Source organism: Hemibagrus wyckioides, linkage group LG17 (assembly GCF_019097595.1).
Source record: "Hemibagrus wyckioides isolate EC202008001 linkage group LG17, SWU_Hwy_1.0, whole genome shotgun sequence".
NCBI classification, from domain to species: Eukaryota; Metazoa; Chordata; class Actinopteri; order Siluriformes; family Bagridae; genus Hemibagrus; species Hemibagrus wyckioides.
This window is the reverse complement of record NC_080726.1, coordinates 3,795,705-3,814,441: the sequence shown is the minus strand read 5'-3', so window position 1 is coordinate 3,814,441 and position 18,737 is coordinate 3,795,705. Positions and strand designations below refer to the sequence as shown.

At 38.8% G+C, this 18,737-nt stretch overlaps 2 protein-coding genes across 3 annotated transcripts; both read left to right on the top strand.

Annotated features, from left to right (window-relative positions):
• The first annotated feature begins 596 nt into the window (after positions 1 to 596).
• LOC131367537 (nitric oxide synthase, inducible-like) lies at positions 597 to 9,213 on the top strand. Of its 2 annotated transcripts, none has more exons than XM_058412883.1 (26): positions 597 to 718; positions 838 to 951; positions 1,250 to 1,351; positions 1,681 to 1,829; positions 1,910 to 2,072; positions 2,188 to 2,279; positions 2,770 to 2,911; positions 3,032 to 3,171; positions 3,313 to 3,487; positions 3,576 to 3,677; positions 3,782 to 3,976; positions 4,409 to 4,494; positions 4,587 to 4,731; positions 4,839 to 4,943; positions 5,113 to 5,162; positions 5,264 to 5,438; positions 5,522 to 5,642; positions 5,766 to 5,844; positions 5,955 to 6,145; positions 6,378 to 6,544; positions 6,649 to 6,859; positions 6,997 to 7,084; positions 7,340 to 7,461; positions 7,574 to 7,722; positions 8,459 to 8,653; positions 8,751 to 9,213. In XM_058412883.1, the coding sequence occupies exons 2-26, from the start codon at positions 895 to 897 to the stop codon at positions 8,787 to 8,789; spliced, it is 3,240 nt and encodes a 1,079-aa protein (XP_058268866.1). In that variant the 5' UTR covers positions 597 to 718; positions 838 to 894; the 3' UTR covers positions 8,790 to 9,213. The 2 variants fall into 2 exon arrangements, with proteins under 2 accessions (XP_058268866.1, XP_058268865.1); XM_058412882.1 differs by having other exon boundaries at positions 618 to 718; positions 859 to 951.
• A 1,454-nt stretch (positions 9,214 to 10,667) lies between these two features.
• Positions 10,668 to 17,618, top strand: mrps23 (mitochondrial ribosomal protein S23). The gene is made up of 5 exons (XM_058412926.1): positions 10,668 to 10,830; positions 12,879 to 13,058; positions 13,168 to 13,245; positions 15,297 to 15,423; positions 16,866 to 17,618. Exons 1-5 carry the CDS (start codon positions 10,787 to 10,789, stop codon positions 16,995 to 16,997), a joined length of 561 nt encoding a protein of 186 aa, XP_058268909.1. The 5' UTR covers positions 10,668 to 10,786; the 3' UTR covers positions 16,998 to 17,618.
• The last annotated feature ends 1,119 nt before the right edge of the window (positions 17,619 to 18,737 follow it).

The following is an 18,737-nucleotide window of genomic DNA, read 5'->3' as shown; positions in this document are numbered from 1 at the left end:
AGGAAAGAGAGTGGATTAAAAATACTTTCAAAAGGGTTACTAATGGCTTATAATTCCTGCTCAAGAGGCATACATGAAGATTTTAGTTGCTCTATCATAGTTCATTCTAAGACTAATGACTCTGAAGAGCTGGAAGCTGCCTCACCATTGCTTTCATAGAATGAGCTATTTTTTGTGCAGACCAAAGACACAGAGTGTATCTTAGCCTTTCCGCTTCTGGAATGTCAGGTAATTCCCCAGGAGGAGCTGAAACTGGAAATCTGGTTGACCTTCTTAGTCTGGTGCCACCATGAGTATATAATTTCTCTTTAAAAAAGAGAATGAATAAAATATAATGATATCCTTATCAAATCACAGTCTGAAAAAAATACTTTCTTTAAAAGTAAAATATTTGTATATGTTGCTTGCAGTTATTCTTCTACAGGATGAGGATAAGTCTATAAATATAACAGAGATGTATTTCCCCTCAAGGAAGGAAAAAAAAAAAGAAATTATGTAAGTGTTGAAAAAGTACACTGATAATGTGAATGATTACTACACAGCCCCGCCCACTTGTTTTAGACACAATGTGACCTGCCCCAAAAGCTGAAGAATGTGTAGCCTATAAAAAGAAAAGGATGCTCACTTGATGAGAATCAGGTGTGCACTTGCCACAACTTGTGCTACGACTACAACGACTAGAAGCTGAAGAAAATAGAAGATCTGCTGCCACAGAGAGGTGAGAATTTTTCCTTAGAAAATTTTCTTTCCTTTTTTTTAATTTAATGTGCTGAATTCTGAACAGGCTTAATATGATATAAAAGTATTAATAGTTAATCTTTTTTTTTTAATTAACAGACCAATTTGTATCGTCAACAGACTGACAGTTTTGGGCACTTTATTTTCGAATAAAACATGGGGAAAATCATTCACGATAGCACAAAGGAGCTCCCACTGACCCAGACAAACAAGGCAAGTAAAGTCAAAGAAGCTAAAATATGATGCATTATATGATATGATATGTTTCATAATAAGGCACAATGACAATGGTAATTGTAATGAAGTGGTGGTATAACTGGAAAAAAGAAAGTAAATAATTTATTTATATGTGTAGCATATTGTAATTATTTATTAATTATTTAATATATTTTTTTAAATTTTATAATCTGAATTATTTTATTTATTTTTTACATTTTTATGATCATTATTATTAGTAGTTGCATTAGTAGTAGTAGTATTTATTTTTATTTTATTTATTTTTCTTCTACAGATGAAGGGAAACAGAATCAGCCGATGTCCAATGTCAGTACAAATGAAAAATTATGAAAATGGTTCTAGCCACCAAGACACACTTTTCCACAGAGCTGTCAAGGTAAGTGCCATCATTAGGCATTAGATATAATCTGTTTCTGTTGAAAAAATGGTGGGAGAATTTAAAGTGCTTTAATCAATGGATAATATGTGTTTGAATCTAATAAACAATAATATTCTTAAAAAAAATATTTGGAATGTCATTGTGTAAATGGTACATATTCTGTACACTGTTATATAAATCAAAGACAGGCAATTGTATATGGCCTGGATACCTTAAACATGTCAAATATCTAAAAAGGAACAAGCTATATCAGTGTATTTATTTGAGGAAATTTAGCAAGATTTCCTATTAACTGTCTGCTTTATTGTTGTTGTTGTTTTTTTTAGAATCAGCTCTGCAGATCGAAAATGTGCGAAGGCTCCATAATGAACCCAAAGACTTTAATGCGCTCTTCTCCCGTTTCCCCACTTTCCACCAATGAGCTCCTCACGCAGGCCATTGACTTCATCAACCAGTACTACAAATCCTTCAAAACGTAAGCTTATTTCAATGTTGTCCTAAGTTACATGAATTAATCTGAACCAGGTTTAATCCGATGCTATTTATTGAACGCAGCTCTAAAATAGATGAGCATCTGGCCCGTGTTAATGAGGTAGCCAATGAGATCGATGCCACCGGAACGTATCAACTCACCCTCGAAGAGATGGCATTTGGAGCCAAACAGGCTTGGAGGAACGCTCCGAGGTGCATCGGCAGGATTCAGTGGTCTAATTTACAGGTCGAATATACTTATTCATAAAATCTTCTTTATGTTTTGTGAATAAATTTCAAAATTAAGAAGTGAAAAACAAAAAGTGAATGCAAAACTTGATATGAGATATTTCTTTCTTCAGGTGTTTGATGCACGGAAATGCAGGACCTCAAAGGAAATGTTCCAGTTCTTGTGCTCTCACATTAAGTTTGCTTCAAATGGAGGCAACATAAGGTACACTTCATTTATAATGACTGTAATATTTGATAATTCGTTTTGAGCTTATGGCATGCAATGTTATGGACTAATGAGAGGAATAAGACACTTTTGTTTCATGCTGTTATATGAAAATATTCAGGGTGGTGTGATGTGTCTGATATAAAGTATAGTCACTGTTACTCAAGCAAATTTCCTAACCGAATGTCCCAAAACATTTCCTGTTAACTTGTTTTTTATTTAGCAAAGAATGATCTTTTGTTAATTAATGCCGTAAAATGTCTGCAAAATACTTTCTGTCATGAATACTTTCCTTTGGTGAACAACCATAAGCTACAGCTTTACATCTGATAAAATGCTAACATTAGACACTCCTTTCATGAATATACTATAACAACATGCTATTATAATCTGTACATTATTAGCTTAAATTACATAGAGTTCAGTATATTAACATAAGACTGTGATTTTCTTTCTTTCTTTCTTTCTGTCTATTATTTTTTAACAGGTCAGCCATCACCATCTTCCCTCAACGAACCGATGGCCAGCATGATTTCCGGGTTTGGAACAGTCAGCTGGTTAAATACGCTGGCTATCAGCTGGAGGACGGACAAATTATTGGAGACCCTGCTAGTGTGGAGTTCACTGAGGTATCTATAACTCTCAATTCAGTTTATTTGGACTCGAGGTTTTCTGAACTTATATTAATAATGCATAATTCACTCTAGCATGGTGGTTTCTAAAAATATCTTACCTCTGCTTTCTAACAGATTTGTGTCCAACTTGGATGGACACCAAAGTACGGGTCCTTTGATGTGCTGCCACTGATCTTGCAGGCCAATGGAGAAGATCCTGAGCTATTTGAAATTCCCCCAGATCTGATCCTAGAAGTTGAAATGGAGCACCCACAGTAAGTGATTTTGGTGTATATAGTATCTTCAGTAAAGGATATGTATTCATGTGTTTTAATATGATAGATATGTATGAATATACAATCATTTATGCTCTGATTTTACAGCCCATGCTTTAAAACTGTTGGGTTTTTCCACAGGTATGAGTGGTTCAAAGATCTGAACCTCAAATGGTTTGCATTGCCTGCAGTGTCCAACATGTTGCTGGAGATTGGTGGTCTTGAGTTCACAGCATGCCCCTTTAATGGTTGGTACATGGGCACTGAGATTGGTGTGAGGGACTTCTGTGATACTCAGCGCTACAACATTCTTGAGGTAAACCTAGTTCACTCAGTGTAAGAAGGGTCATATGTTTAGGTTTGGAAACCTAATTAAACTATTTTTAATGCTTTACCTTCTACAGAAAGTTGGACATCGTATGGGGTTGGATACACACAATCTGTCATCACTGTGGAAGGATCAGGCTCTGGTTGCCATCAATATTGCGGTGATTCACAGTTTTCAGGTATAAAGTTTGTACTGACCTTTCTATACAGAAGAAGAAATTTCTATAGTGTAGTAGGTCGTATGTCCTATGTTGTCTCAGTGCCTCCTTGTCTTGTGCTGCAGAAAAATAAGGTGACCATCATGGACCACCACTCTGCCGCTGAGTCCTTCATGAAGCACATGGAGACTGAATTGCGTCTGCGGGGTGGCTGTCCAGCTGACTGGGTCTGGCTGGTGCCTCCAATGTCTGGTTCTCTGACCCCTGTGTTCCACCAGGAGATGATCAGCTACATCCTTTCCCCCTTCTACTACTACCAGGTAGAACTCACTCTGCACCACTTACTAGAACAGTGAATACTTTTATAAAGGCAGAGTGCACAAAAGGGTCCATTTTCAGAGCTGGTGACTTAAGTACAAAAGTTATGGCATGATTTACATTGGGAAAATTGTATAAAATGTAGGAAAATGTATTTCACACCTCTGGGGTTCTAGATTTGGTGTTGTTTAATAAATTGGGCTTACAGTCATGGGCAGAATTCTGTGTAACTGAGTTCTTTCAGACAATCTCCACCCTTTGTGCACATATTCTGTGCAATAGTCTGTAGTTGAATGTGGCCCATAGTTATTACAGCAATTATCGTACTAAAACCTACTAGCTTTTAGAAGCCAAAGTGCAGAATAATATGTCCTTATAAAAGTTCCAACACTCCGCTGTATTAACCATGCTGTTGCTATTTCTGTTGTTTGAAGCCTGATCCCTGGTTAACATATGTCTGGAAAGACGAGACAAAAGGATTAAAGAAACGCCGAAAAATCAGCTTCAGTGCACTTACAAAGTAAGACCAAGTCACTATGTTACATTTCAGTGCTGTAGAAATTGTTCGAAGACTGTTTTAAATGATCCCATGCTTAACTTCTGATTCTTCAGGGCAGTGGTGTTCTCTCAAATACTCATGCAGTCTGCCTTGAAAAAGAGAGTGCCTTGCACCATCCTCTTTGCTACTGAAACTGGAAAATCGCAAACCTTTGCCAAAAAGCTCAAGTCAATGCTCAGCTATGCTTTTAATCCCAGGGTAAGAAAACCATCCACACAAATCAGGCCTTTTCATTGCTATGGAGCAGATTTATTTGTGTATCTCTGAGATAAACACACAAATCTTTCATTTCTTTACTGATACAGCTACTTTGCATGGAGGACTACGATTTTCAGGATCTTAAGAAGGAGCGTTTTTTAATGGTCGTCACCAGCACGTTTGGCAGTGGAGACCCCCCAGGAAACGGAGAGGTATGTTACATCATGGAAGTGTATGTATGTATTTAGTTGCCCAATGATGTTGCATTAAGGTTGCATTAAGAGCAGTTTCTAAAAGTTTCTGCCTGCATATCTATTGAAGGAATAATATACAAACTAGATGTATACTAGATCTTGACATCGTGATTTCTTCTTTTCACAGAGTTTCAAAAAGCAGCTCATGAACTTGAATAAGCTGCAAAACAACATGAGGTGAGTCCTAAGTATATCTGGTTACAGTAACAACTAACAATGTCCGAACTGTTGAACAGGAAGCTTGAGTAATATGTATTTATTTCTTTTCAATCACACAGGTACTGTGTTTTTGGCCTTGGCTCTCGCATGTATCCACAGTTTTGTGCTTTTGCCCATACTGTGGATAACAAGTTCGCAGAGCTGGGAGCCAAACGTTTGACTTCCATTGGAGAGGGAGATGAGCTCAATGGGCAAGAAGAGGCTTTTTCTGCATGGGCTTGCAGTTTGTTTAAGGTTGGTGGGACGCCAACTCCCATTAATGGCAAGAAAGCATAACAATATTCTGCTTTTTCTAAAAATCATATTTCATCCTATAGGCTGCATGTGAGGAATTTGGTGTTAAGGGCCAACTTTCAGGGTCTGAACGCTTAACAGAGACCTGGGATCCTAAGAGATACCGAGTTCAACCTGACAGCAGCACCCTAGACCGCATCTCAGGTACCCTGTCTAACAGAAAATCTTACTTACGATTAGTGATGAGATATTAAATCAAAATACACTTGCATTTGTAATAAAATGGTATATGGTGCATACAACAGCATACATGTTTTGTCTTTACAGCCCTGTCAGTGCTTCACTCAAAAACTGTGTTTCCCATGAAGCTAAAGAAGAGAAAGAATCTCCAGAATCCTGAGTCAAGGTCTGCTCTTAATCAGCTTACTCTATAATCTTCACATCTTGCCTTGCATTGGAATCGTACCAGACCTTTTTTTCGCTGTTTTTCACTGTTTCATGTCATTTGATTTTTAGCCGCTCTACTTTACTGGTGGAGCTGGAGGTGGACAATGGGAAACAGGTCTTAAATTATGCTGCTGGTGACCACGTTGGCTTGTTCCCAGGAAATTCAAATGAGCTGGTGATGGGCATTCTGAAGCACCTCCCCAACGGTCCTCCCAACAATCAGAGTATCCAACTTGAATACCTGCCGGAGTCTGGCCCTGGTAAAAGTTCTACTAAATTTTCAAGACTGCTATCAATTATCGTGAAAAATCCTGGCAAATAAGCTGAGATGACTAATGACAGCAACTTAAACACTAGTAACCTTTGTATCTGTGATAGCTTGTTTTCCAGAATTATCAGTCCAAATGCCTAAAATGACCAATAAGTTGAGAATCAAGTGTTCTATAGAGCCATATAGAAATCAAAGACTTTTATCAATGTTGCATCCTGTAGGAGGTGAAGGATGGCAGACAGACTCTCGTCTCCCAGCCTGCTCTCTAACCCAGGCTCTTACCTTCCTCCTGGATATCACCACACCACCTTCTCAAAGCTTCCTACGCAAGCTCTCACAGTTGACCAAGACGGAAGATGACCGACAGCGCCTTCTAGAACTGGCATCGGTACATTAAGTCCCTACTTGATGATAAACAGCTTTTATACCTTAGAACATAATTCATAAAAGGTACATAACTTAAAGAACTTATTTTACAACACTTTTCTTCAGGACTTCAAGTGTTACTCAAAATGGAAAGAATTCTGCAAGCCCAATTTCCTGGAGATTCTGGAGGAGTTTCCTTCACTGGAGCTCTCTGCAACCTTCCTCCTCAGCCAGCTACCCCTGCTGAAGCCCCGTCTTTACTCTATCAGCTCCTCCCCTGATCTTTACCGCCAAGAGCTTCACCTCACTGTGTCCGTGGTCAACTACCGCACCCAAGGTAAAGGACAATTAATGTAATATTAATCTTTATGCACAACATAATGAGAACACTGAATATGAACCTCATTCTAACCAACATGATTCTCATTGAACCTCATTCTAACCAACACTTTTTGGTGCTTTTTTTCTCACCAGATGGAAAGGGTCCTCTTCATCATGGTGTCTGCAGCACATGGCTCAACACCCTGAAAGAAGGACAGACAGTTCCCTGCTTTGTTCATGGGTATGTAAACAAATTAGTTTACATACAAATAACTATAAAGAAGGTTTACCAACACCCTGCACATTTTGGTGGTCCTTTGCCAAAAATTTGCCTTTCATTCTGGCTTGTTAATTAGTTAATGAGTGGACTTAAGCTGGGAAATGGGGAATCACCAAAATTGCAGAGACTAGAATAAAGAAATGATACGAAGTTAGGATCTTCAGGCACAAATTGTGGCATCTTCTCATACCCTGATGAATATGATTACGATTTCAGATCCAGCGGATTCCACCTTCCTCCAGATCCCACCACTCCGACTATCCTAATCGGAGCAGGAAGTGGCATCGCTCCCTTCCGCAGCTTCTGGCAGCAACGCTTCCATGACATGAAAAAGACAGGTACTCTCAGATCCAGTTTTGGACAGGCAATCTGCAATATGAAATATATAATAAATCAGGATTGTTTTAGTGATATTGAAAAAATACAGTAATTGTTAAACTGTTATTGCAGGTTTGCAGGAGAGCCGTATGATGTTGGTGTTTGGATGTCGTAGTTCAGATACTGATCATCTTTATAAAGAGGAAACATTTGCCATGAAAGAAAATGGCACTCTGAAGAGCATCACTCCAGCCTACTCTCGCCAAGCTGGTTACCCCAAGGTATGCCATTTTCTTTTGAAAATATAAACTTTATCAGTAAGATAAGGCAAAAGTCTGGTTGGCAGTGGTGGCTCAAGTGGTTAAGGCTCTGGGTTGTTGAGCAGAAGGTCAACAACGCTGCCACTGTTGGGCACCTGAGCAAGGCCTTTAACCCGCTCTGCTCCAGGGGCACTGTATCATAGCTGCCCCTGTGCTCTGATCCCAACTTTCTCAGCTGGGATATGTGAAGAATAGAATTCCACTGTGCTGTAATGTATGTGTGCTGATAATAAAGGCTTCTTCTAATGATATGCAGGTTCACTATTATTTTGAATGAAGGGATAGTGAGGTCTGTCAGAGGCACAAGCGCTAAACACTCTGACATGTTAATCAGAATGTCAGGGTTAAAACCCTATCAATGCTGAACTGCCACTGGGTTCAAACCCCAAATACCAAACTGCCAATGTTGGGTCTTTGAGCATGGCCCTTAAGTCTCTCTACTCCAGGGGTGCTATATCATGATATGGATATGTGAATAAAAGAATTCCACTGTGCTGTAATGTATATGTGACAAAAATAAAGGCTTCTTCTACTGTCAGGTCTGACAATTTCCATGTGTCTACTTTTCCAAATATTGCTGTAGCTAGGCAATGGCTAAACCAAAGATATATACACTGACTGTATAGACAGCTGACTGTTATACTATTGACAAACTTGATACCCAGTGAAGCCATAACCTTTCCTCTTTTCTCCCTAGGTGTATGTTCAAGATGTCCTGAAGAAGCAGCTTAGTGAAGAAGTTTGGGAAGCCTTGATCCAGAAGTCTGGACATGTGTATGTGTGTGGGAGCATGACCATGGCCCGGGAAGTCGCACGTTCTATACAAGAGATCCTGGTTAGCCGTCTAGGTATAACACTCACTCAGGCTGGAGAATATCTGGGTCAACTGAAGGTGAGCTCTCATTATCTCATGGCAGATCGTAGAGCCAAGTCTGTTAAGTCCTTCACTAAAGTAAGATGTAAATATAATGATGATGTGTTTATTTTAGGCTGATAAGAGGTACCATGAGGACATCTTTGGAGCCTAACTCTGGAGCGAGCAGCACAAGAAGAGCTGTTTTAAAAATTAAAGGAAGATGTTAGTCTATCATGAGTTGCTTCAGCATCAGAGATCCTGAGTCACTGGTTAAGATCTGACAATCAGTAATACATATTGTATGTATTCTATTTTTACTTGTCTCTGGCATCATATCTATTATTATGGAAATATTTAGTATAATAATTCATTTCTCAGTACAATAATTCTGTCAATCATTTCTTTGTTTGTTATTTTTTTATATCTTTTGTACATGAATAAGACATAAAATATAACCTTTAGGATTGATTGGTGTTGCTGAGCTCATGACTTTCTCTATGTATACATTTTGTAAATGTGTCTTTTTAAAAGATTGAAAATTGAAATGTCTTTTATTTTGATTTTCAACTGATTATTCGATGTGTACAAATGAAATTGTACAATAAAAATAAATTCATGGAAAGAAGGTTTTATGCTTTTATGAGTCTCATTTTTCAAACTGGATATGATTGAGTTTATTCGTAATTCAGTGAATGTTTGCCCAAGAAATGTTTGTTATGAATGGAAATCTGGTTGGAGAAGCTATTAAGAGACCTGCTGACGTTAGTCTCGACTGACTGACTGACTGACTTGAAATTGCGTAAATGTGTTGATGATATTATGCATTGATTACCTGATCAAGCCTAAAATAACCTTAATTCTAATTATTTACACTAATTTAATACAGATTCTGCAAAAACTGGGTTTAATATTAATGATTTATAAGTAAGCAATTGATCCAGCAATCCAAGACTAGCTCTTAATTTAGAACAAATGTAATGGCACCCTATAAAGGTAGGAAATCTTAGTGTGTGTATATATCAGCCACTGTGTTGCATCACAAATATTTTTTCTTTTTATGGAGTTTTGTGGGTGTGGCTAAATTTCAATCAGCTGCATCTTAAATATGTTTGGCAATTTAAAGATTTTAAGCCCATTTATCAGTATGTAACACATACAAGCATGAAATAAATCAGCAAAGCTTTTGAAAATCTGACAGAAATGTTTAATTCAGCTTGGTATTGGAAAACATTTACTAAAAGGGTGATATTAATTTTAAATGTAGTATAAATAAGGCTTAACTGACTGTCTCAGCAACAGTATTGATGCCATAACTAGTATCTATCCATCCATTTTCTATACCTGCTTTATTTCTAATTAGGGTCACAGGGATCTGCTGGAGCCTATCCCAGCACATATTGGGTGAAAGGCAGGGGTACACCCTGGACAGGTCACCAGTCCATCACAGGGCCACACATATAGACAGACAACCACACACACTCACACTCACTCCTACGGGCAATTTAGAATTACTAATCAACCTAATGTACATGTATTTGGACTGTGGGACGAAACCGGAGCACCCGGAGTAAACCCACACAGGGACGGGGAGAACATGCAAACTCCACACAAAAAAACTAGTATCTAATGTTTTCTTATTACTTCGTATTCTTATTGAACAATGTTTTATAAATAATAATAATAATTGCTACTTATATTTTGTTTAATTAAATAAACGTTTACTAATATATACCAATTACCAGTATACCAATTAAACCATTATGTTTTTCCAGACCTCGTCCATATACAGTATATGCTTTAAAAAAAATACAGACACTGTTTGTCCTTAATGAGATGCCGTATTGCCTTTGCAGGAAGTCGTGTGCCATGCAGCTTGGTGTGAGCGTTCTGTTATCGCTACCCGTATTCCAACAAATCCCGCCTTCTGCTTTGTGATTGGTTGTTTCTTCATAGCAGGCGGACATATGAAATGTGTACGATTGTAAATTACTGGCCAATCACAATTCAGAATATCGTATAATACAAACCAATCCCTACAGAGGGGATGGGATTTTCTAAATACGGGTGGGAAGTGTTAACCTCCGGTGAGCTGAAGAGACACGGGTTTCTCATGACCCCTGTTATTTTATTCTCGTTTCTTTAAATATTATTTTTTTTCTCAAGTGCACAATGGCTGGAAGTCGACTTGAGAAGGTCGGAACTGTTTTTACCCGGTACGTATGTGGATCAGAAAGGTTTATGTATTACTTTAGGTGGACAGTTTGCTTTATTTGCGGCTTTTTATCTGTAAAGGTGACTAAAAAGACAGGTAAAGTGATGCTGCTGGGTTCACTGAAAAAACAAAATGTTTACAGCTGAGACAGAGCAAACCGATTGGTTTAGAAAACAAACTAAATGCTTGCTTGTATAAGGGGGTTTTACGGTTTGGGTTACATGCATTATCGTGCGATAACCGAGTCACGGTTTCTTATTATAGCGGTATTCGTATGAAAGTAGCAAAATGTGTATAAATTGTATTTATCACAGTGTAACGACTATCATAGTTATAGTTATATCAATGTATTTACTTTAACCATCTCTTTGGACTTTGGTGTGTTCTCGAGAGTTTGTTAGAAATAACACACTCACATAAAACATGCCGGTAGGTTGATCGGCAATTAAATAGTCATATGGATTGCAAAATACCAAGGTTTACATTTTTTCCCCAAAAGAAGTATAAAAATAAGTCATATATACTATATTGCTCTAAGTTTTGGGACACCCCTCCAAATCATTGAGTTCAGGTGTTGTTTTTCAGGGGTTGGACTCGGCCCCTTAGTTCCAGTGAAAGGAACTCTTAATGCTTCAGCTTCATACCAAGACATTTTGGACAATTTAATGCTTTGTGGAAACAGTTTGGGGATGACCCCTTCCTGTTCCAACATGACTGTACACCAGTGACCAAAGCAAGGTTCATAAAGTCCTGACCTCCTTGGGGAACACCTTTAGGATGAATTAGAGCAGACACTGCGAGCTCAATTCAATTCAGTTTTATTTATATAGCGCTTTTAACAATGGGCGTTGTCTCAAAGCAGCTTTACAGAACATAAGACATATAGTACAAATGTTTAGGCATAATTTTCACTTGTATTTAACTTTTTTTTGTATTTATTCATAATGAGCAAGCCTGAGGAGACTGTGGTGAGGAAAAACTCCCTTAGATGATATGAGGAAGAAACCTTGAGAGGAACCAGACTCAAAAGAGAACCTCATCCTCATTTGGGTGACACCAGAGAGTGTGATTATGAATAATGCCATTTCTACAGTCATATACAGTCAGTTAGAGTAGGAGCTCCTGAGCAGCTCATAAAATAGCTCCACATCTGAGTGCATTATAGATTCAACACCAACTCCTCCATGCCAAAGCCTTCAGATCATCAATGATGGAGATACAGCATCTGTAGAATGTTATTAGGAGGTTGTTGTCCTCAAAGTCCACAAGGGGTTGGCATCTTCTGAAAGTCTTCTGATGTCTGAAATCTTCATGAAGCAGAACACAACTGGAGCTGGTACAATCTATAAATGCCTCAGGATGAGTATAAAAAGAATAGCAAGTGTAGAGGAATTAGTGTAGCTGCTGTTCTTGATATTAGCAAGCACTAGATGATGATGCTCATGTGATTAGATGTACTGGAGCACAAGGTTATTGGATGGAGGTATTATTGAAATTATATACATTGAAATAGGACTTTCATTTATACAACTAAGCAATTTAGAGGTTAAGGACCTTCTCAGGGGCACAGCAGTGGCAGCTTGGTGGTCCTGGGATTTGAACTGACAACCTTCCAACACCTTAACCACTGAGCTGCCACTTCCCTCAGCAAGGTATGGGGAAACTGGTCAGAGTTAAAACAGGTAGAAAACCTGTTCCAGTCTGCAAGTGACTTGGTACGAATTTTCACCTTCAAACAAAACAATGCCAAAGGTACATGGGTCCAAATCCAAGAACCAGAAGGTGCTAGAACTTGAAGAAGGTGCTAGAAGACCTGTTCCAGTCTGAAAATGACTTGATATGAAGTTTCACCAGAACCAGCAGGTGTCAGGACGGCCCAGGAATCTGGCAAGATGAGAAAAAGAAATCTCAATTTAGTCCATTTCAGTTTCACATAGTAATGCTACAAAAGTTCAAGCAGGGTGAATACGAGATGATTCAAGGCACCGTAAACTGTGAAATGTTTGCTTAATCCTCAACGCTTTTTCTTTTTTTCTGTCACTTGTCAAGGGTTCGAGATCTTATGCGTGCTGGAGTCATCAAAGAGTCTCAGAAACCTGTTTGGTTTGATGTGTACTCTGCATTTCGTCCGAAGAGAGAACCCGTCTATGTGAAACCATTGAGACTGTCGCGACGGAAAACTGAGGAGAACGTGCCTGAAATCTTTTACAAGGAAGATCAAATACGAGCGTAATTAAAGATTTCTGTTTGGCTTTTGTGTCTTGACCTCTATAATGATAAAACAATGAATAAAAAATAAATAAATTGTGCTTTTTTTTTCTTTTTTTTTTTACTATAGGAAATTCTACGAGTTGTACGGAAATGGACCTAAAGCGTTTGATCTCACAAAAACCAACTTTGTATCAAGCTGCCAGAGGTATGATGAGCTTGTTTTAAATATTTTATAGGAATTTGATATGGTGTAAAGGAAAGCACTGTAAGCAATAGCATTATTATTTCATGTGCCTCTGCTACATACGTCGATCAGCCATAACATTCTGAGCAGTGAGAGGTGAAGTGAATAAGATTGGTGTACAAAGATATACAGCTATAGGGGTGATATGTACAGGAGAATGGATGTCTTATGTTTTTTTTTTTTTTGTGTTTTTTTTTTTTTTTCTTTTCAAATTTTTATTTGTCACGTACGCAATCCTACACAGTATGATGTGCAGTGAAATGCTTACACGACTGTGACCTTGAAAAGGAAAAAGGAAATAAGTAGGTAAAATGCCAAAGGAAAGAATAAAATATAAAATATGCAGTTTTGTTACAGTAAATAAAATAAAATAGAAATTAGAATAGTAATTAAAGTAGAAATATATAAAAATGTAAAAAGTAGAACTGTATAAACTGTATAAAGTATGTGAAATGTGCAGACGGCAGCAGTATGGGGTGGTCATGGAGTGAAATGAAATAATGGGCAGCAGTGTTGTCCATCTTTAAAGTCTTCCTGGCCTTGGTCCAGCACCGTTTGTTGTAGATTGAGTGCAGGTCAGGGAGCTTGGTACAGATGATGTGCTCAGCTGATCGCACCACCCCCTGAAGAGCTTGTCTGTCCTGCATGGTGCTGTTCCTGAACCAGGTTGTGATGTTTCCTATCAGGATGCTCTCTGTGGTGCAGGAGTAAAAGTTCCTAAGCACCTTAGAGGGCAGTTTAAAATCTCTCAAGCGTCTGAGGTGGTAGAGACGCTGCTAGGCCTTTTTTTCACCACAGTGTTGATGTGACAGGACCATGACAGGTCCTGCGTGATGTAAACACCGAGGCATCTGAAGCTGTCCCGTCTCTCCACTGGGGTGTTGTTGATCACGGGGTTCTGGTAGTTCCTCTCCTGCTTTGTGCTGAAGTCCACTATCAGCTCCTTTGTCTTGCTAATGTTAAGGAGGAGGTTGTTTCTCTGACACCAGTTCTCCAGATTCCTAATCTCCAGGTAGGCTGTCTCACTGTTGTCAGAGATCAGTCCGACCACAACGTCGTCAGCAAACTTGATGGTGGTGGTGGAGTTGATAGTGGCCACACAGTCATACGTGTACAATGAGTACAGCAGGGGGCTCAGAACACAACCCTGGGGGGCCCATCCTTACTGCCTGTGGTCTGCCAGTTAGGAAATTGGAGATCCATTGACACAGAGATGTGCTGAGTCCCAGGTGCTCCAGCATGGTGGTGAGTGTGGAGGGGATTATAGTGTTAAACGCTGAACTGTAGTCAAAAAACAGCATTTTAACATAATTCCCCTTTCTAGTGTCCAGGTGAGTGAGTGATGTGTGAAGGAGGTGAGAAATGGCATCATCTTTTGAGCGGTTCGGCCGGTAAGTCAGGTAGTGAAGAGATGATGAAGTCTCTGACCAGCCTCTCAAAGCACTTCATCACTACTGAGGGAAGCAGGACAGGGTTTCTTCGGGACAGGAACAATGATGGACTCTTTAAAGCATGTGGGGATTACCAACTACGGAGAGGTTGGATATATCTGTGAACACTGTTGCTAGCTGGTCAGGGCTGCCTCTGAGGAGATTCTGACTGGTTCTACTGCTTTCCTGGTGTTAACTGTCCTGAAGGCTTATGAACGCGTTTCCGGTGTTTGCATTCTCTTCCTGTCTGCAGCCATTAGCTTTAGCATTAGCTTTAGCATTAGCACTGTTAGGTGCAGCCTCAAAGCGAGTGTAGAAGGCATTCAGCTCGTCTGCTAGAGACACGTCTGCATTCGTCATACCAGATGTTGGTGCTTTATAGTCAGTTATTGTCCGTAAGAAGAGGTATTAAAAATATCTATATATGTATTTACAATCAATGTGTAGTAATGAAGATATGTTAAGAATTAACATGCTAAACAAGATGGGGTATGTGTATATATACCTTATATATTTTATATAAAGGTGATTGAATTTTGTATATTTTATAAGTGTTGTGTGCTGTGTGTGTGTTTTGCTCAGGTTTGTGGAGAAGTACAGTGAATTGGAGAGCAGAGGAGATGTGAAGCCAGAGATGCTCCTCGACGAAACGGCAAAGGCTCTTCTTGCCGATGGTATAGTGCTCAGGAGGAGAGGTGGCGGACCTGCTGTGAGTCGTTGTTATGGATTATAATTACACACATGTATTCGCTGTGTACCGCAGCATGATCTGTAAAGTAATTGGTCTGTACTGCAGTGTAACGGTACAGAGTTAAGAGTTAAACACTCAGTGTCATGCTGGGGTGGGAATATAATCAATGATGAGTTAGGGTTATGAAGCTGAGCTACTGAAGTACCCCAGACTTTATTATTATCCTTTAACTGTAATACAGCACTACATGTGCCAATGATGAACATGTCTGGTTTATTAAAGAATTAAACGTCATACTTTTTATCCAGTTACTGTTATATTTAACATTGCGGAATGAACACGAAACAGGATACAGTGGAACCTCTGCATATGATTGTAATTCATTCTGGAGGTGAGATCTTAAGGTGAATATTTGTATTGTGAAACAAATTTTCTCATAAGAAATAATGTAAATGTTAAAAAGAGAATCCGTGCTGTGGTATAAGACACAGAAGAACACAACAGAACGTGCTGTTTTATTAAAATAATTCACACTGGTTAATAATGCAGAATAATTTTCACTACATTTTCATAGAACAGTGAGGTCTGTCCTACGTTATTCTTTGCTTCATTAATAATACTCTCGGCCAATCGGAATCGAGAATTCGACAACGCTGCAGTGTAGCCCGATCAGGCATAACATTATGACCACTGAGAGGTGAAGTGTATAAAGATGGGAAGAGGTGGTCATAATGTTATGCCTGGTCAGTGTAAAATTAATGACTAACTAAGGTTGCAACTTTATTTCAATCCTGATACACATGCCAGTTAATTATATTCTGCTGAAAAAGATTTTAAACTTTAGGCTCTGAATTGGATCAAGTTCCCTTTGGTTGTCATTGTGGTTTTAGTTCATTTTCATTCGGGTATCTTTTTTTAATATCATTAGATTACACACAAGTCCTAAGAGACATTTTAGTATCTTGTTGTACACTGTATACATTTTTCTAGGAGAAAGGGGGGAAGATGCATGCTACAGGTAGCAGTGAATATGGTACTTTATCAGTCTGGTGCCATTCAAATCCAGTGAGTTTAGAGCCAGAAAAAGAGACGAGACTCAGGTCAAAGTCAGAGCCGTCTCTGAACATTTGATGGCTTTGGCACAGAGGAATTCATTTAACTGTAATGAATTCAGAAATTACTCTGATGCTCATATTTGTAAGCTCTGGATTACATAATTGAACTTGATTATATAGTTATAAAAAGAAAATGATTTATAATGTTCCTTTTTCCTCATATCATCTGAGAGAGTTTTTCCCTTACCACCATGGCCTCTAGCTTGCTCATTTGGGTATAAATATAAATTTTAATTTCATCATCTCTATTCTGAATTTTTAGATTCCTTTAACAGTATCCATTGTTAAAAGCTTGAAACAAATCTGAGTTGAATTGAAGGATTAATTCTGTGATATGATCACCAGGTGGCAGCAGAGACACATAATCCTGTTCTGTCTATGAAGTTAACTGACATGTTGGCTGAACAACAAAAAGGCACACGGACTCCAGAGGAGCACACACACACCCCTTCCACCGACTCTTCAAACACTTTATAGTGTAAAGGACTCGTTCGTTCATTCTGAATAGAAATCTATGTAATCAATATAAAATGCAGCTTGCAAAGCACCAAGGACATGTTCAATGACCACTTTGTTGATGATCTTCCTTAATTTTACTCTCAGCAGACAGAACTGAGAAGTGGAAGTGATCATTTCAATTTTACAAAACAATCTGTATTCAGTCACTCTGTGTGTGGACACCTGACCATCACGTGCATGTGCATTTCTTCTAGACTGTTGCCACAAAGTTGGAAGCACACAGTTGTATAGAACCTCTTTTTATGCTCTAACATCAGACATGGGGGGTGTGTGTGTGTGTGTGTGTGTGTGTGTGTGTGTGAAGGTCAGAGTGGAAAAACTCTAGTGTCCTGCAGAGTCCTGTCCCTAACATCAACCCCACTGAAAACCTTTATAATGAATAATAAACACAGAGTTCATGAACTGTTCTAGAAAGCCTCCCCAGATTAGTGGAGGTTATTATAACAGCAAAGCGGGACTGAATCTGGTTTTTATTTCCAACAAACACAGTTTTGTGAGTTATGTTCATGTGTCTACAAAATGTTTGCTGATATAATCTATGATTTATTAATAAATAGTCAAATTAAACATCATTTAAAAGGTCTTTGTCTTGATGTTAAGTAAGTTTTATTTTAATCTTGAATAAATTTTAAAAAATCAACAATATTCAACATTTGTTTAATATTTCTGACGTAAAGTTACTTTTATTCAACCAGCAAGTTTTTTTTGACCGGAAATGACACAGGCGTCTCCCAAAAGATAATAAGACGATGTACAAGAGGCATCATTGTGGAAGAAAATATTTCTCAGCTTTTATTTACATTTGAACAAAAAGTGGCATGTCCAAAATTATTCATACCCTTTGCATACTATCACAGTCTATGGGAAAAGTTCTATACCATTCTAAATAGTCCAAGCTGTTCTAAAGCATCCTAATTACCCTGATTCATTGGGAACAGCTGTTTTAATCAGCTCAACAGGTGAAAAACAGAAGCTCTCTGCTGTTGTTTTGTGGACAGTCATGGCTAAGACAAAGGAGCTCACTGAGGACCTGCGGCTGGGCATTGTGGCTGCTCACAAGTCAGGAAAGGGCTATAAGACCATATCTAAATGTTTTGAAGTTCCAGTGGCTACAGTGCAAAGTATTATTAAAAAATACAAGACGTTCCGCACTGTGAAAAATCTCAGAGGACGTGGTCAGAAGCCAAAAGTGACACCTGTGCTGGCCAGGAGGATAGTGAGAGAGGTAAAAAAGAATCCAAGGATCACCACCAAGGCCATCCTGATGAATCCGGGTTCTGCTGGTGGCAACATCTCAAGGCAGACAGTCCAACGGACACTGCACACCACTGGGTTCCACGGACGCAGACCAAGGAGGACACCACTTCTCCAGATAAGGCACACAAAAGCCCGCTTGGCCTTTGCAAATGCTCATCTGGACAAAGAAGAAGACTTCTGGTCTTCTGTTTTATGGTCAGATGAAACAAAAATTGAATTGTTTGGCCACAATGATGTAGCCTTCATTTGGCATAAAAAAGGAGAAGCCTTCAACCCCAAGAGCACCATCCCCACTGTCAAACATGGTGGGGGGAACCTAATGTTTTGGGGGTGTTTTTCAGCCTGTGGACCAGGGAACCTTATCACAGTAAATGGCACCATGAAAAAGGAGCAATACATCAAAATTCTCAACAACATCAGGCAGTCTGCAGAGAAACTTGG

Bases quoted from the DNA above. Each gene is read 5' to 3' on its own strand.
- LOC131367537 (XM_058412883.1), top strand. From the start codon at position 895: ATGGGGAAAATCATTCACGATAGCACAAAGGAGCTCCCACTGACCCAG. The intron at 4,944-5,112 runs GTATGTTACATC...TTCTTTTCACAG, and splicing joins ACCCCCCAGGAAACGGAGAG to AGTTTCAAAAAGCAGCTCAT. The intron at 6,146-6,377 runs GTAAAAGTTCTA...TGCATCCTGTAG, and splicing joins CCTGCCGGAGTCTGGCCCTG to GAGGTGAAGGATGGCAGACA.
- mrps23 (XM_058412926.1), top strand. From the start codon at position 10,787: ATGGCTGGAAGTCGACTTGAGAAGGTCGGAACTGTTTTTACCCG. The intron at 10,831-12,878 runs GTACGTATGTGG...TCACTTGTCAAG, and splicing joins GTCGGAACTGTTTTTACCCG to GGTTCGAGATCTTATGCGTG. The intron at 15,424-16,865 runs GTGAGTCGTTGT...TATGATCACCAG, and splicing joins GGAGAGGTGGCGGACCTGCT to GTGGCAGCAGAGACACATAA.